General features: G+C 34.7%; 2 protein-coding genes across 2 annotated transcripts; one reads left to right on the forward strand and one right to left on the reverse strand.

Moving 5' to 3' along the window:
• Window positions 1–5,020: 5,020 nt before the first annotated feature.
• Window positions 5,021–6,720, forward strand: LOC146946389 (F-box protein SKIP23-like). The gene has a single exon (XM_085748895.1). The coding sequence runs from the start codon at window positions 5,071–5,073 to the stop codon at window positions 6,190–6,192; it is 1,122 nt and encodes a 373-aa protein (XP_085605021.1). The 5' UTR covers window positions 5,021–5,070; the 3' UTR covers window positions 6,193–6,720.
• A 3,475-nt stretch (window positions 6,721–10,195) lies between these two features.
• Window positions 10,196–12,299, reverse strand: LOC146946390 (F-box/kelch-repeat protein At3g23880-like). Its single transcript, XM_085748896.1, has 2 exons — window positions 11,101–12,299; window positions 10,196–10,668 (listed from the first exon to the last, which is right to left on the reverse strand). The coding sequence occupies exon 1, from the start codon at window positions 12,297–12,299 to the stop codon at window positions 11,103–11,105; it is 1,197 nt and encodes a 398-aa protein (XP_085605022.1). The 3' UTR covers window positions 10,196–10,668; window positions 11,101–11,102.
• Between the last annotated feature and the right edge of the window lie 5,351 nt (window positions 12,300–17,650).

Genomic DNA, 17,650 nt, shown 5'->3' on the forward strand with positions numbered 1-17,650 from the left:
TAAAACGTTGCCATGTTTTTGTATGGTCATCTGAAACTTATCCCCATCGTTGACATATACTACAAGGGGAAGTCCTTGTTTGCGAAAGTTCGGGGAACCTAAATAAAGAAGAACTATTTTCATTAGCATTTATTAAGTTATTTTTCAAGTAATCAATATAAAAACATCCAATTTATTGTAATTACTTAAATCATTACATTTTTATGCTAGTAAGCTTCTATTATTTATTTTCAAACCATTTTTTTTTTATAGGTTTGAGACTTAATTACACGGAAGTAAAGAATTTGAGCATAAGGACCTTCGCTAGGCGAGCCAAGGTGTACTGAAGGCGAGCAAAGTCAGAGAGTTTTAAGGGTTTTAGAGCTAAAGGATTCATTGGGAGAGCTGAAGACGAGGAGTTCTAGGGAGAATGGCTAGAGAAGTTACACTGGAAGAGCAAACACTTCGCCTAGAGAAGAATGACGATTTTGTGATAAGGATATAGGTATGAGGGGAACTGCTCTGTATGGAGATAGTTTTAGTAATGGACAATGTCAAGGGTGGGAAGAAATAGGTTGTGAAGTAAGAAGTGGAGTTTTGGGAGAGGAAGAGAGTTGGCGAAGTTGGAGAGGTGAATGAGAGGCTTGACTCTTGAGAGAACTGGTACATGTCGGTGAATTTACAAAGTTACGTCGGTGTGAAACCATTTAAAGAGATAGAGTAATGATATTTTGACATCCATTTGATGACAACTTTGTTGACAACCTTGTTTTTCTCACTTCTTATTGGTCAAAAACAATGGAGAGAGAAAAAGGAAGAGAGAGAATAACAACATCATGTGAGTATGAGAGAGAAAGTTGTCCAAAAGTTGTCAAAAAGTAGTTGTCAAAATATCATTTCTCAAAGAGATAACCTTTGAGTTGCCAATAGTAATAAGGGAAACGTTAACTAGTGCCTCCGGGGTACTGGTTAAGGACTTTAAATAGTAACTTTTTATGAAAGTTTGTGTAATAAAGTGAATTGGAAATTGAAACATTTGATATTTTTAAATAATAATTACTTAATTTATAATGCTTAAAGAGTGTCCCTGTGGCACTCGTTAACAAGACCCTAATAATAAAATATTAATAAGTATAAAAACATTCGACTTTAAAAGTTGTTAAACAATTCAAATTTATAAATGGAAACGTAGAGGCATTCACTAAGAGTGTTTTCGAGATAGTGTTTGAGTGAGTGACTTATGAATGATTTAGCAACTATATTAAACTGTCCTCAAGTAATTATATTTATATAAGTTCGTCTCCATAAGGATTGAGAAATTTCTACCGAACAATATCAATTGTATCAAGGATACTAAAAAATTAGGGAGGGGGGATACTTGGCATAAGTGTGTTTGCAGAAAAGAAATAAAATAATAATATCAAGGTAAGGAGAACGAATATGTCGTTTTTGATTCACTTCTTTTTCACTAGTTAGTAACTACACCCCATGAACAAATTGTCTGACTTAAGACATTTGATCAAAATAATTAGGCCAATTTAACGTTCACTATATCCCTCTTCTCTAGTCATGACACCCTGATGTATTATGTGAGTCTATAACCATGAGAGGTTTAGGGACGCCAAATTATTGTCACAAACATAAATAGAATATGTCTAAATCTATTAAAGACTGAACAGTTATACTAGTTCAACTACCGAGATTTAGGATTAGTAGTCATTGGAATTTGATCATTTCATGGACATTTGTAAATGCACAAAAAGCATTAAACACAAATTTAATTGAATAAAATCAAATAAATCAATTGTATTCAAAGGATAATTTAAAGTTGTATAATTGAGCAATTTACAGAGAAGATCTTCAAATTAACCTAATCAAAGATAAATTAGCAAGACTTATAAAGAAGAATAAATAATATGGAAATTAAAATAACCATAAAAACTCCTTGTTGAAACTCCTTGCGAAAGCTAGATCCTAACTTTTGAGATCATTGTACTGGTAGTAGAAATATAAATTTTTCATTGATCAAGTTTCCATTCATGTTCTGATGTTCATATTTAATTGAGTCGCTAGTTTCTATTAATTAGAAGCCTACCACTTAGGTAGATAACTGAGTATCTTTATTTAGGAGCCTACTACTCAGTTAGGTAGATAACCGAGTACCTTTATCATTCAATAGTTTAGTTATACTATAAAACACAAATAGAAATATACATATCAGACACGACACGTGTACTGATATGTCAATACCAATAACAATTTGAAAAAAATGATATAATTTAATATAATCATATTTGTCGGTATTAGATACGTCCTCATATAATTCCAATTGTTCCGTAAACTAGTTCATCTCTACTTTCCTCCTATCACTGTGAAAATCTAACGACGACATCTTGTCATTACGTAATTTTTAATGTAATTCCTTGATATTTTGAGCTCACAAGCAAACTTAGATAGCAAGAAAAGCAGAGAAAACTGAAGATTGTAAAGAATATGAAAATGTGTCACGATTACTGAAAATCGTGACACGATTTGAAGATCAGGATGAGGTGCATTTCTGCCTATGAAAACATGACACGATCGCTAAATCGTGACCCGATCTGAGGAACCCTAATTTTGAAGAGTTGTTATGAAAATCAATAATCGTGTCACGATTACTTAAAATCGTGTCACGATTGAGGGTTTGCCTATTTAAACAAAAATTAGTTCAGAATTAGGGGTTCAGAATTTTGGAGACCTAAAGTGCAATTTTGAGAGCAAAAGACTGAAGAGGAGGCCTTTTAACCAACTCATAGTCAGTTTATGTATGTTTTAATTCTTCCATTGATTATGTTATTTGTAATTTCAATTATGAGTAGTTAAATCTCTTAGAGATTAGGTCTGAGATGAATCTGATGTAACTCTGTTTGAACCATGTTGCTGTGAAACTCTATTTCAAGTGAATATCAATCTAGTTTTATTCAATTCAATTGTTCTTAATGCTTTTTATATATTGATCACATATAATCCGAATCAGTGAGATTGCATGACTACTCCATAACTTACAACTTAGACCTAATTGAATTGTTCAAATAAATAGGGTTAGTCTAGGAATGAATAATCGTTTATTTGTGATACTAGGTTAACGTTCTTAAAACCTTCAAAGAATATTAGATCACCTAAGAAATTAGAGAATGTAATCTAAGAAGAGGGTCCTAAGTTAAGGGATTGATTACGGCTATGGATTCGAAAGACCTAGTCTCATCTCTCCATATCTTTTCCAAATAATCTTTATTTTCTGTTTATTTACTTTTTATGCACACAAACCCACTGCCTCGGGTACTAAATTTTTTTTTTTATACATCCTAGATAATAACCATATTGTTGAATTGAGATTAACACGGTCCTCGTGAAAACGAACTTATTTCTATTACTTCGATAGAATTAGTACACTTGCTAAATTTCTATAATCCAAAAAGGTATGATCCCTCCATGTAGTAAGTGTCTTTCGTCACCACCTCCTCCTCAATTGATTGTCAGAGAATGGGTGCATGTTGGTTAACTGGTTATCCTTGGTCAAATGGAGTCCTTAATGGCTCCCTTACCGCACAAACAACAAATATACCTTAAATAGCATTTCACAATATCAAGAAAGATGATTGAAATATAAAACAAAACAAATAAATAAAGAAAATAAACTAAAATATAAAAAGATAAAATCGTAATAATAAAAGATATCCTAGTGGCACTTTTGTAGGAGAATAGAAACTATTATATATAAACAAACTAAATCTAACTAAGAGATAATGTCGAAAAGAAAACTAAAACTAACCCAAATATCAAAAAGATATTTACAAGAGAGTAACTAACTAGTAGAGAATTAAAAGTATACTAAATAAAATCTTTTTGGTGTTTTGGAATAATAATCGACGAATAAGACAGAATAAAAAAGGTAAATCTTTTTGAACTTTTTTTTGAATATTTTTTTGGTTACAATGCAAACTAAAGAAAAACAGAGAAAAGAAAAAAAAGTCGAAAAGAAATAAAGAAACTACTCTCTAGAATAGAAAGTTCCAGTTTCATCCATTCTCAGGAGATGCAAGAGTTCAGCTGTGGAGGGTAAGTATTGTAGTGCAACTCATTATCCGAAAAGGCATCTAACTTGACCATAAAATCCGCGCAATGATTACCCTCTCTAAGAGTGTGACTAACAACTACATTATTCTGCCGAATCAAATCTTCCACATCTTGGATCAAGACAACATAAACATGAAACCTCATTGCTGCACCTTTGAGGAGGTTGATACAATGCAAGGAGACGGTGTAACAAACAAGCTCAACGATGTTTTGTGGGCTTGATGTAATTTTTTTTTTTGAATATTTGATAACAAAATAAAAAATAGAAACAACTATTTTTAATTTTTTTTGAGGGAACTTTTTTTAATTTTTGTTGAGTAGTAATAAAACGAATCTAAAGCCTTGGGCATGAAACAGTGTTAAAACTCTTAGATAGAGTTTGCCACCTATTTGTGTTCCATAAAACTTGAAGGATTAGTCTCTGTAATTGCGCGTGCGGAGGATACCGATTACACAAAAAAAAGAAAAAAAAGAATCAAAAACAAAGTTATGCTTTAAAAAATAAAACTAAACTAAATATAAAACACACGAAACAAAAATAAAACAATGAGAAACAAACTTAACTAAATAAAAACTAAATCTTTTTTTGTACCAAAAAAAACTAAATCATTTTTTTTTTTTGAGAGAGAAAAAACTAAATCTTTTTAGAATATATATATATATATATATATATATATATTCTCTTCTGTTTTCATCATAAAAACTAATTTTTTATTTTTTGGAAATATATGCAGGTTTGGATTGATTCGGTTTACGAATTTTGGAACATATATTTGTTTGAATTGCTTGGGTTTACAGTGTTTTATTTGATTGGTTCAATTTTCAACGCCTTAGGTGAAGGTAGAAGAAGTCGTAGTACAAAAACCGCTGACATATAAACAGGACTAATTGAAACTTATCTTGAAGATTTTGATACAAGTTTTTTTTTTGCTCCTTTCAGAAAAACGATTCACTCCCATCATCGATTGTTCATCCATGGCCATGGCGGCAAACTGGTCTGAACTGCCGAACGATCTTCTGAATCTGATATCCAAACGCATCGACAGTGAACTCGATCTCATTCGCTTTCGATCAGTTTGTTCCAATTGGCGTTCTTCCTCCATCCCAAATCACCATCCAAATTCAACCATCGAGTTTCCACTATTCAAAGCCCCATTCCTTTCTGATGCAATCAACAATATTGCTTCATTATGCAAACTCTCTAAACACAGTTTCTTCCTTATCAAGCCACCACTACAACAACAACAACAACAACAACAACAAACCCTAGTTCAACCTTGGTTGATTAGAATTACTCAAAACTCAAGTGGCAAAAACAAACTCATACACCCATTCCTCTCCCTTCAATATCAATCAACTTATCCTTTTCATTTTCCTCACGCTCTCGACTTCAGCGAACTCTCTGTTCACCATTTCGTCACCTTCTTCAATGCAGAACCCTTGAACCATGACTACATGCAACCTGAAAAGGTAGTTTCTGTTACGTGCCAAGGAAGAAAACCCATCGTTCTCGCCACGTTACACTCTATTACCCCCGTTCCATTACTGTTGAAATGCGGTGATGATAATTGGAAGGTGATTCCTGATATCCTGACTTGCTCATTAGACGTCTGCCTTTTCAAAGGGCGGCCTTATGTGGTGGACAAAGTTGGTCGGACAATTACATTTGTACCAGATGACTTGACTGTTCAGTTAGTGGCCGAACCTTTTGTTGGTGGTGCTGGTGGGAAAGTAAAATTTTTGGTGGAAAATGAGGGGGATTTGTTGCTAGTAGATATTTATGAGTTATTTTTGGATGAAGATGCTTTAGGATTTTATGTGTACAGGCTTGATGAGAAGGAGAAGAAATGGGTGAGTTTGACAAGTTTGGGGGATAGGGTTTTGTTTTTGGGGAATGGATGTTCGTTTTCTGCTTCTGCTTCGGATTTGTGTGTTGCCAAAGGGAATTGTATCATCTTTATTGACAACTTGAAAAGTAATAACTGTGTTTTTCATTTGGATCAAGATAGGCTTTCACCTTTGTCCGATTATCCTGAATATTTTTACTTGTTCTGGCCTCCTCCTGAGTGGATCCTCAAATCTTGCATTTCTAGTTGAGTATGTTATCTTCCATTATTGGGCTTAGTTTCCGCTGTCAGATTAGATAACCTTGACGATCGACTTGTACATGCAAAGTTGTCCGATTAACAATTTTGATGCCTATTTATTATCTTTTTTCATCGTTACTTGTGCAGACTACATGTTTAGCAACAGACTCCTAACTATATATTCATGTGAAAAGATACCTTGAAATTGAGGTGAATTTTGGGTTGCCGGATAAGCATTCTGATTGAATCCTCAAGCCTCCTCAGTACGCAAGTAGGGGTATTCAAGGTTTATTATGTTGTTTTGCTTTGATGTTGTCCACTTGTATTATTATGGAGCTGTAAAGTCGAAACTTAATTGATTAGTTGCACTTATATGTCAACTGAGTTTTCTAAAGGTTGATCTTGGTTATGTAATTTTAATGTTGATCACCAGTCATATTCTTGTGGTCCTGTTGAAACTCAATTTTATCAGTTGCAGTTATATCTTAACTGAGCATTCTTAATGTTAATATTGCCTTGCGTTTTACAAGTTTCGATATATTATATTTTATTTTTTAGAGGCACCAAACCTTCTGTGTGACTTAACTCCATCCCATTGTTTACCAAACCCTGTGTTTTTATTTAAGAGAGAAATTTTTTCGAATATAATTGACTCTCTCTGTGTTTAGAATCCTATTTTCTCTATTTTTGTCTTCAAGGGTTCCATGTGTTTGACTTGCCAACATGTTACCTAATTATGACGATAAACTCTGTTTCTTGTTTGCGTTATTGGAATGGACATTGTGTAAATGAAACTCTAAATAACTTATCTATATGAGTATATATGACCAATTGTGTCTTCTTTGTTTCTTGTTTACTTAGGTTAGGTTTTGGTAGTTCATTTATTTGGAAGTTTTATTTGTTGTTCAATGATATGGATTTATTGGTTGTACCTTTACATAGTCACAAAAAGTTTCCTGAAAGAACATAGAGCCAGTGATGTAGAAAGTTGTTTTAGACAAAAAAATTTACTTTATTATACAAGTAGGCTAATTTCTGAGTTACACACATACATACATCACGAGGGTTCAGTTTAATTAGATATGCATCACTTATCATGAATATGCTTCCCAACAATGTAATTTGTACCAAATTTGAAACATAGTAATTTCTTGCTCCCTCGCTGTAATGTAAATCTGGGCCAAATATATTGCTGAGCTAATTATTAGGAATCTTAAATATTGGGATTAGGAAACAGGTTGCTATTGGGATCATTTTAGTGACGGTTAATGTTTCCCATACTTGGCTTTTGGAGGCAGAATTGGTCTTGAGTTGTGAGGTCGGTTCTGTACCATTCAAATATTTGGGCATCACAATTGGTGCAAATCCATGGAAGCTAAGTATTTGGAACTAGGCGGTGAGCCGGTGACTGTAGTTAGAGCGAGGCTGTAATGTTGGAAAAATAGGAATCTGTTAATAGGGGGATAGGTTGTGCTCATAAAATCAGTTTCATTCGCTCTTCCAGTTTATTATCTTTTTTTCTTCCAGACTTTTTCAAGTTGTCTGGGGAATGTGAAGGGGTCAGTTTAATATTAATTCTTTGGGTGTCCATTGTTTTCGAATGTATGGTACAGATCTTAAGGTGGATTGGTGTGTCTTCAGCTATTCCAACAATGCAAAAGAGAGTTTAGAGAAATTTGGCAGCTTAGTAGGAAGGGGAAGGGTAATCAAAGAGTCCCTATAGTTTACTCGTATTTAGATAATTTGGAAAGAAAGAAATCGGATTATATTTAAGAACAAATCAGTGGTGTTTGAATTGGTAACAGAGACGGTGAGAATATTAATGTGGAATTAGTTGAGAGTGAATTATAAAGGTTTCAATTGTTCAATCGGTTAGTGGTGTGCAAAATGTATGAGGTCTGTTATAGTAGGACAATGGAGATGGGTTGAAAGGTAATTAAGGAATGAATAAATCAGGTTACTTTCTTGTGTCGAGCATTTTTGGATTTAGAATAGCTTTCTTTTTTGATATGTTCTGTTACCATGGGTGATTTTGCTGCTGTAGTTGGAGAAGAAAGAAAAGGGATTATGAATAAATCTTTGATGTATCAGTTTCTGCAAATCGAATGCTCTAATTTTGAGCAAAGGGTGGAATTAGAGCCCAAAAACGTTTCCTGTCAACCTGATTTAGGTATCAGGTGACACTGATAATACTGCATTTTTAACTGCTAATTAACAGATAACTGAGCAGTTTATAATAAATATATAGATGAGGAAACAACAGAGTAAGAGAGGAAAAAATAAGAATTTATATGATAAATATACCAGGTTATTGGATTGTTGGGGAACAGTGGGTGTGTAATTCTTATTTAAGCTATGTATCTCCCCACAAGCAAAATGCAACTAATATAGCTGCCTTGTTTTGTGCCCTTTATGTATGTCAAAGTGCATGTGTTATGCTCCTTTTTCTTTTGATAAAACTTTCGTTTCGTTCAATAGAACATTATGTCATTATTGTGCTTGCATTGAGCAGGTTCAAACTAAGAAATTTAGTAGAGCTAATGTTCATACTAAGGTGTAGCAAATAATTTCTACTACTTATCCATTTTCCACGCAAAGCCCAACAAAACCTTTTTCCACTTTTTTTATGCTTCTCTCAATGGAGCAGGCTCTTGATGGGAAACCAAGAATGTAGAGCTATTTACCCCCAACACTTTTAATTGAAGTCGTGTCCAACGTCCAACGCACAGACACAACACTAACTCATACAATTGGATTCAATTACTAAATTTTTTTAAATTATGGCAAGAAGCTTGAATGATGTGTTATGTTTAATAAAATAGCACGGTACTGGTTATTATGGCAGATTCAACATTTTCCTACGACTTGCTGGTACCTATCATCAACATTTTCCTGATGGCAATGGTTTGCAAGGTATAAGACAAATGTTCTGTGCAATACAATATATTGCTTTATTCATTTTGAAAGAATGCTTAGAGCCAAAAAATAAAACTAAATGTAAAATTCTAGAAACAAACTATCTTTGTAATCTACAAAAAAATGCATTCTAATAAAATGAAATTGCCGGTGAAAGTATATAGGAATAACTGAATTGCTAAGTAATAATTTTTTTTTTTTGGTATTGTTCAGTATTATCCTGATTGCAATACTTATACAACATTTTATATTGTTTTATATTATTGAACTTGCTCCTCTGTCTTAGTTTTCTCATGGTGTAATACCCTCCAAAATCCAACTCGGAAACATACCCCAAATGTGAATAAGAGTTTAAAGGCACATACATTAACACAATTATTAATGGGAAGTGCTTGGAAAATTGTTTTGTAGCTTGTGTATTAAAGTGACAATGTATTCATTAAAGCTTGGTTTGCATAAATTTTTATAGATGTTGTAGACCACAACAATTCGAACCTGTTTATTAATTTAGAGTTTGTTCGATAACTAAAGCTTGAACATGTTTTCCCAGAAAAGATGTTGTCACTTGATTGAATGGCTAATGGCATAAAATCCCCCAGAATTGTTATCTCAACAGTAATTGTTATCCCCCAGAAAACCTGTTTTATGCAGCAATGGCATAAAACATCTCCTATCTTCACCACGATATATGCAGAATTGATTAGCAATGAATATGATAGAAACTAGAATTTTGATTTCTGAAACTGCAAATTTATTAACTGAAAACGGTGCACTTCAAGCTCTTACAATGTTGAATACTGAAAAAGAGAGATGAATACTATACCGGAGTTCAAGAACTCCTAGACCAAAGCAGTATTGCTCCTAAACCAGAGAGAATGCTTCTCCTAAGTAACTCTTTACAAACTTTCTGAACGACTCTAAACTTCCCCTCTCCCTTTTATATATAACAGAATACCCTCCCTAAAAATAAACAGAATAATAACTAACTCTTATTGAATTAGCTTCTACAACCTTTTAGAAGCAGCGTGTGTATGACTTCGGCAGTCCATGTATTGTACTTAGTCTATTAGAATTCCAGATTTACAATGTAATTATCATGGTTTAAATAGCAGCATATATTTGCACAAGTTTCTAAACCTTGTAAAAGTTAATGAGATTACATAAATCATATGCTAGAATAGACAACAACCTTGTATGACGTGTTCACTTTTCATAACAACGACAAACTCACAAGATAAAAGGCAAGGCTAGGTGATCTCCAATGCAGATCAATGTAGCAAATGCCATCATAAAAAAAAAACAAAAATAAAACACAATACATGACATAAAGAGTTTAGAAACTTCTCATTTCTTGATAAAAAGAATTAAGGTGATTAAACTTATTCTTAAGTTAACAAGGAAAAATCCTTGTTCCATCCTTTTTACCATTACGACATAATTTGTAAGCTGCTGATGTGAACGACTTGGATTGAGCAGCATCTATTGTGGTTTTCTTGCTTTGCTGCAAGACCTGTTCCAATTCTTCTTCATTTACCATTCATTTGAGACTTGAAATTTCAAGACAAATTTTCTGTAAGGTATAAAACAAATGTTCAGTGAGTATAATAATATATCTGAATATAAGGAGGGAAATATTCGACTCCAATACCTAATCTCTTTTTAACGAAACAAATATTGAATGGCTCGATGTATGTAAGATCTAAAAAGAGTCATTGTATTGCTGGATACTACAGTACTATTACTATATACATGACTTTGCAAAGCTGCAAAAAAACCACCGCTGCCAATTACCACCCATACCTTCATTACACCTCAAACGCATTGAAAATTTTAAATGTTAAAGGGGAACATACACATGCTAATGCATAAGATAATCTGCTAAACTTGAGATTAAGACTGAGAAACATTAGATTTGAAATTTTAATAATGATTGATGAACAAGAATTGTTAGAGAATGCAGTAACATAAAAACTGTAAAAAGCAAATCATAAGAGGAACTTACTTTCAAAAAGTTGAAACTAAACTTTCAACATAATGTTTGGCAAAACACCAATAGTAGGCATTGGTAGTTCTAGCCTCTACTTTATTTTCTCTCCTATTATAGAGAACAACTTGTCGTCCATTGCTTGCCAATATCAGTGAATCACCAAAAAAGTGTAATGGAAACAAATGACAATATCCGGAGTGACCATTGACGTGATATATATTTTGATAACTAAATTTAAACAGTTTAGTCCAAGACGCTTCATCTTGAAATTCTCTCATCTGCCATATAACAAAATTATTTTCCTTGGAACAATGACTAAAAGAAAGACAATTCATCAACACGGAAACAATTGGCATAAAAAGTGGCACTTCATTAAAATCTCGAGGGGGGAGCATTTGCGTGTAAGTCTCTGTTCCCAAATCAAGTGAGATAATCACATATTGATCAATGGTTGGATTAAGATTGTCCCATTGATCATAAGCATGATAGACCTTATTGCGAAGGGCAAACCAAACAAGACTATTACTCACATAGACACCACAATTAAGACTAATACTAAGATAAGGAATCACAGGAAAACTTTGGATATTTCTCCAAACATTATTATCACCCAAAGTGAAAACTCTCACATCACTAGGACGGAAGGCAACCACCTTATATTTTTTGGTTAAATTATCATAACCAAATGAGAATGAGAATTCGAAAAAGGGATAGGTTTCCCTGCAGGAAATGCTTATAGAGCTTAGTTCATCCGTCAATGATCTCATGGCTGGGTTCCAGAAACGGAGATAGAACTCATGACACTCCTCAGTTTTGGAATAACGGAGCAAGCAGAACAACCCATTGCAAGAACCAACAGTCCAGTAATTCCTGTTGTCCATCGTCATACGGTAATTAGTATAATCGTCAATGGAAACAGTGGTCGACTGATTTTCAAGTAATCGGTGTAGGCTAAAGGCAGTGAGTCGAGCATGTTGGGTTGAAAATTGTGTATTAAATACTGCGAGGTGTGGTTTCTGTGAAGATTTATCAAGATGCAATTTGACGAATAAAGGATAGGAGATGAGTGAGTACCATAACTTGCTCACACATTTAAGCCGTATAAGTGATTTCACGTCAAGAAAGGATAGGACTTCGGCGATGAGATCATCCGGAAGAGTTACTGGCAATGGAGGGTTGATTTGAGGCCGAGACTTAGATGTACAGATACCCATAGGCGCTGTGTGCCGTGGAGTTAATTAGTTGTTATAACCCTTCAGCAGCAAAGTCATGTTGTAATTTTATGTTGTAATTTATTTTAAAAGTTATCATTATTCTATGTTATTAGTTTTACTAATTCTTTTGAGACACGTTTATTTTGTTGCTACTTGCTCGGCCAAATCCTAACTAAAAGGATTAATTTTTTTTTGAAAGGAACTAAAAGGATTTATTGTTTGCAACGTTGAAACAGCAAGTTTGAATTAATTTTAGGGTTAAACAAGTTTTCGGAAATGCTTAATATAGCAGGAAAAACCTCGCCAAACAAACGCGAATGATGTGGCGATATTAAAAAAAGCTTAGAACACTCTTCTCTTTCCTCTTTCTTTGGCATCTGTTTCCATGTTTTCTTTTTCTGGATTTATTCATCATCTCATCTTAGAAATTTTCATCTTCATCTCTCCCATATCCAACAACACCTACACCATCCTCTTAGAGCACCACTCTCCATTTCACCTACAACAATGTCATTTCCTCAACATTGGTCAGCTACGCCGCCGCCCAATGATTTATCAAATAAATGATTTATCAAATTCTATTTTTTTTAGGGGGATATTACAATATAAAACCATAATACTTTTACTTATTATGACAGAGAAGTATAAGACAGTTCATGCAAAATGGTCGACAGAAAGATGTGGTAATTGTAGATGGGTCGAAAATTGGGAGGATAATATAATAATCATCAGGTGTTTCAATTATTGTTTGAAAATCTTTACCCTTTAGTTGTAGAATTATTTATTTTTGTTTATTGACATTTTTTTTTTCAAATTTACAAGGTGTTAAAGGTAGTGATGTCAATTATATATGTTTTCTTGTTTATTATGCTGTAGTCAAATATCGGTCCACCAAGGATGCTATGGTGCAAAGAATGTTCAGGATTTTACTTCTAGGATTTGTAGAGTATGCGAAAATCCTGATGCTTAAAGAGAGTGTTGCCTTTGTCCAGTGAAAGGCATGTCAATCCAGTAAAAGACATATCATATTTACTTCTTTTATATGTAATATATGATTTGTCTTTTACTGGTTTGACGAGCCTTTTACAGGACATAGGCAACGAACTCTTTCAACATTAAAAGTTTCGAATACTCTACAAACTCAAGAAGCAAAATCCTGAACATGCTTTGCGCCATAACATTCTTGGTGGACTGTTATTTGACATATGCATAATAAATAAGAAAACATATCTAATTGACATCACTTGTAATATCCCGCCTGTCAGTATCGGAATATTACCAGTCGATCGTGTCAGAGGATTAAAGTTTATGCTCAATAAGTTTAATGGAAAATATTTATTATGTGATGTCAGCTCATTACGTAATTAATATCAGAGTCGGATTTAACACGTTTAAAGGCAAGGGCATAATGGTAATTTCATACAAAAGGATATTTATTTGTTAATTGTCCCAAAATATCTCATTTTATCTCATTCTTTCTCTCTCTTGGTTGGAAAAAGAATATCTTCTCCCTCTTTCTTCTCTCCATCGCCCTCTTCCTCTTTCTCTTCACAAATCTTCCAAAATTTCTTTCTATCATGGAAAAAGCTTAAATCATGGTACTTACAAGAATCAGGAACAAGAAGAAGATTCTATTGAGCTTGTTTTCCAACTATATCATCTCAAGGAAATAATCAAGAGGCTAGGGTTTTGGTTTGGCAAAAGTTGGAACTTGAAACATGGAGTTGTTCTAGCCTTCATGAGTTGGAAATCAAGAAGTTAGGGACTTGGGTTTGTTTTGAAGCTTGATTGGAAGATTGGATGGATGAACCAAGAGCTAGGGTTTGAGGTTGTTTATGGTATGAATGACAAATTGGAAGCAATTGGTAGAAGATTGAGCATAAGCTAGAGTGTGGATTGTGTTCTTGGTTAACTTAAAGCTTTGGAAGCAAGGAAGTAAGCTAGGGTTTGTTGTGAAGGGAAAATGATGCTTGCTTGAGCTTGAGGCTTGGAATTGCTTTAATAACTTGCAAGGTGAGTTCCTTAGATAGCTTACCACCCTTGGTTTATGTGTTTTATTCATGTAAGGAATCTATATGAATTCTAGGGTTTAAAGTGTAAGTTAGTTGCCCCTTTTCTTGCCATGCTTGCTATACTTGTATGTACTTGTTCCATGACTATTTTATAGGTTTCTAATGATCCTAAGGGTCATATAGCACTTGGAGATGCTTGGTTTGAGGTTTTTAAGTCAAAAATATCAATTTTGAGGTTGTTGGACTGTCACAGCTCGCTAGGCGAGCTAGAGGGCCGAACTGGGGGTCCTGCTCGCCCCCAACTCGCAGCTGCGAGCTGCTGCTCTTCTCCCCAGTAAATCTACTCGCCATGGCGAGTAAGGCAGTGAGGCACCTCACTGTTTTGCTTGCTTTTGGCAGGTGTGGGGATTCGCGAGGCGGTTTTCTCCGAGGTGTCTTTTTACAAATGCAAACCCCTCAAACCAAGATCCTAATTGCTAAGTTGAAAAGAAGATTTTCTTATAAGAGAAACAAGTATTTGGCAAGTATAGTAAAGCATGGTAAATGAGAGTTAATACGATAAGTATCGGGTAGCAAGATATTTCTTGAGTAAGGGAATGAACTAGAGCCTCGACTAGTTGTCGAGAATTAGAATGTTAATCATGAATAACTATGTAAGTTAGATTACGAAGAATGTTTCTACGCCCATGAACAAGTATGAGTTTACCTTTAATCGGATCGATCGAGGTTCCGAGGTAACTCGCATGTATGATTAGGTTTAATCTTTCACGATGTTAAGACTAAGATTATAACCGCATGTCGGTGCTCGTGTCTCTTGTTATCCACGTTAGGGGGATACGGGAGGTTCTCGACTCAAGGGGAACGGTTCAAGCCGCAAGGGACCCGCACGACACCGAGGGAGTCTGATGTACATACATCGGTCATGATGGGAATGTACTCGGGGTTACTCCACCCGGGACTCTCCATAAAATGAATCAAGATAAGAATATTTGTTCAACGCTAACCTAATGAATAATGAACTTAGACGCGATTATGTATGATATGATTATGTTAAGTACAAGTACAAGTTAAGTAAAGAATGTGATGCCGATGACGAACCTAGGTTTCCCTAATCGTCCGGTTTAGGAATGGTGTCATGAATATGTTCAGTATAGTCTTGATACGTTTAACGTATCATGAGTTAGCGGTCCTAGGATCCCTTGACCGCCATGACACATATGATGGTAGTAAGCTGATAACAAGTAAGATGATTTTATGACGGTCCTAGTATGCACAACCGTCTAAGCATGCAAGTCCCCACACACGTATAATCAACCGTCAGGTTGTAAAGTAGACACGTGGCGACCGTAGGGTTCCCTTGAGGTTGCCTATAGCCTAGGATTAGATGGAACTCACTGAGACTTTATGTCTCATTCCAATCCTTATTTGTTTCAGATAAACAGGTTGGACGTCAAGTTAGTTGCCGGATGGATATTTCAGCAAATGCTCGTTCGTACACGCTGCGGAATGGATATGAATTTTCAAGGATGTATTGGTTATTATATTAAACAAAAGGTGCTGTATCATTTTGTACGAACATGTATTGATGTATAATATTCATTTGAAGTTTTTATAGTTGTAAATTTTAATGTATCCAGTACTAAATTATCACACTTGCTAGACTTTCTAGATACGTCTAGTATGGGTGTTACATTTGGTATCAGAGCAGGTCGATTCAGACCGTGCCTTGGGTCATTAAATTACAACTAAGGATGTGGGACCATTGGGTTCCAGGTAAATGTTTTACTTGTTGATGTTAGTTGAGCCTGATCAACTCAATTTAACACTCGACGGTTAGAATGGATGCCTGAGAGCTGAATGGGACCAGGAGGAACGAATGTGATGAAGATGATTTGAGAAGGTAGAAACTCGGAGTTAGAATAGTAAGAGTCTAACCGTGCCAAGATGGTGGACGGTGAGCTAATCCTCTTAAGATAGATTTCTCCGGAAATGCAAGGTCATGTCAGGATGGGTTGATCCGACAACGTTGGGAAATTGTTAAAGATATTTTGTATACCCGGAAGTGAGGAATATAGAAGTGTCCAAGAGTGACCGGGAGCTTCGGTAAAAGTCGTTTTTGGAGCAAGACTATGTTATGGAAATGAAATAAATATTTCTGGAATGTAGGTACGAGGTTACAAGATAAGGAGAAGTCGACATATGTCAATAGAATTTGTAAGTTCTCAGAGATGGAGATTTGTTAAAGAAGTCAAAGATTGGAACGCCCAGAAAGGACAAGGTTCTAATGTTGGAATGTTGATCGAGTCGTCAGAGAACAAGTTAAACCGTTCACAGCGGACAAAGTCAAGGTTTTATGTGAACGCTTTATGTTAATGACATCAGGATTAAGGCATTAATTTCTGATGAGCCGACAATTGTACCGAATGAAGTTAATGTTTGTCATGCATATGTTATATGATGAGTCATAGAATAGTCTATTTTATTGCCTTATTTAGTTTAGTTTTATTTAAGATTTGATTTTATTTTATTGCATTTTATTTCCTTTTAGAATATTTTACTTTAAATTGCTTTTTATTTTATTTTAGGAACGAATATATGGTGGAAGGTGTCTTGGAGCAAAAGAAAGAGGACTGGAGCAAATACAGTACAAAAATACGAAGATACGAGACAAAAATATGTCTCTACCAAGTCAGAAGCTTGGCACGGCCCGTGCCAACATGTGGCACGGCCGTGCCACCCCCAGAAGCCTCTTTTGCTGCTTTTCTTCGAGCCCAAGTTACTCCGTTGCAGCTTTACTGCTTTGCCCTTGTAGTTGCTTAGATTTTAAGTCAATTGTAAAGCTATAAATAGAGTAGCACTCCACCATAAACATTCATCTTTTGTTCTTGGAATAAAAGTTCACTTTTATATTATTGCTCTTTTATATTACTGTTTTCTCTCTTCTTCCCCCATGTCTACAATGAACGTTAGTGAGTAGACTTCTTCGTCTTAGGATTATTGGGGAGTCTAATGACTCAATCCTAAACAAAACAATCCTAAACCCTAATTTCTATGTAACCCTAATTTCTAATCTAGATTCATCGTCTTAACATGGATTAACAATTATCAAACTGTGGAAGCCAAAGCGGAGGGTTTGATAATCGTTAATCCATCATCCCAAACATCAATTCATAAAGCGAGAGCGGAGTCTTGATGTTGGAACAAGTGAATCTAGACAATAATTGCAAAACAGTGAAATAGTCTTTGCAATTATTGAGACAAAGAGTGGTTTCAATCCTCTATGCATCTTCTAGTAATCATGTCAGCGAAATAGGCTTGGTTGCTAGAAGTAAACTCTCA

This window comes from Medicago sativa, chromosome 2, assembly GCF_051527215.1.
Source record: "Medicago sativa cultivar Bolivia chromosome 2, Bolivia_mono, whole genome shotgun sequence".
NCBI classification, from domain to species: domain Eukaryota; kingdom Viridiplantae; phylum Streptophyta; class Magnoliopsida; order Fabales; family Fabaceae; genus Medicago; species Medicago sativa.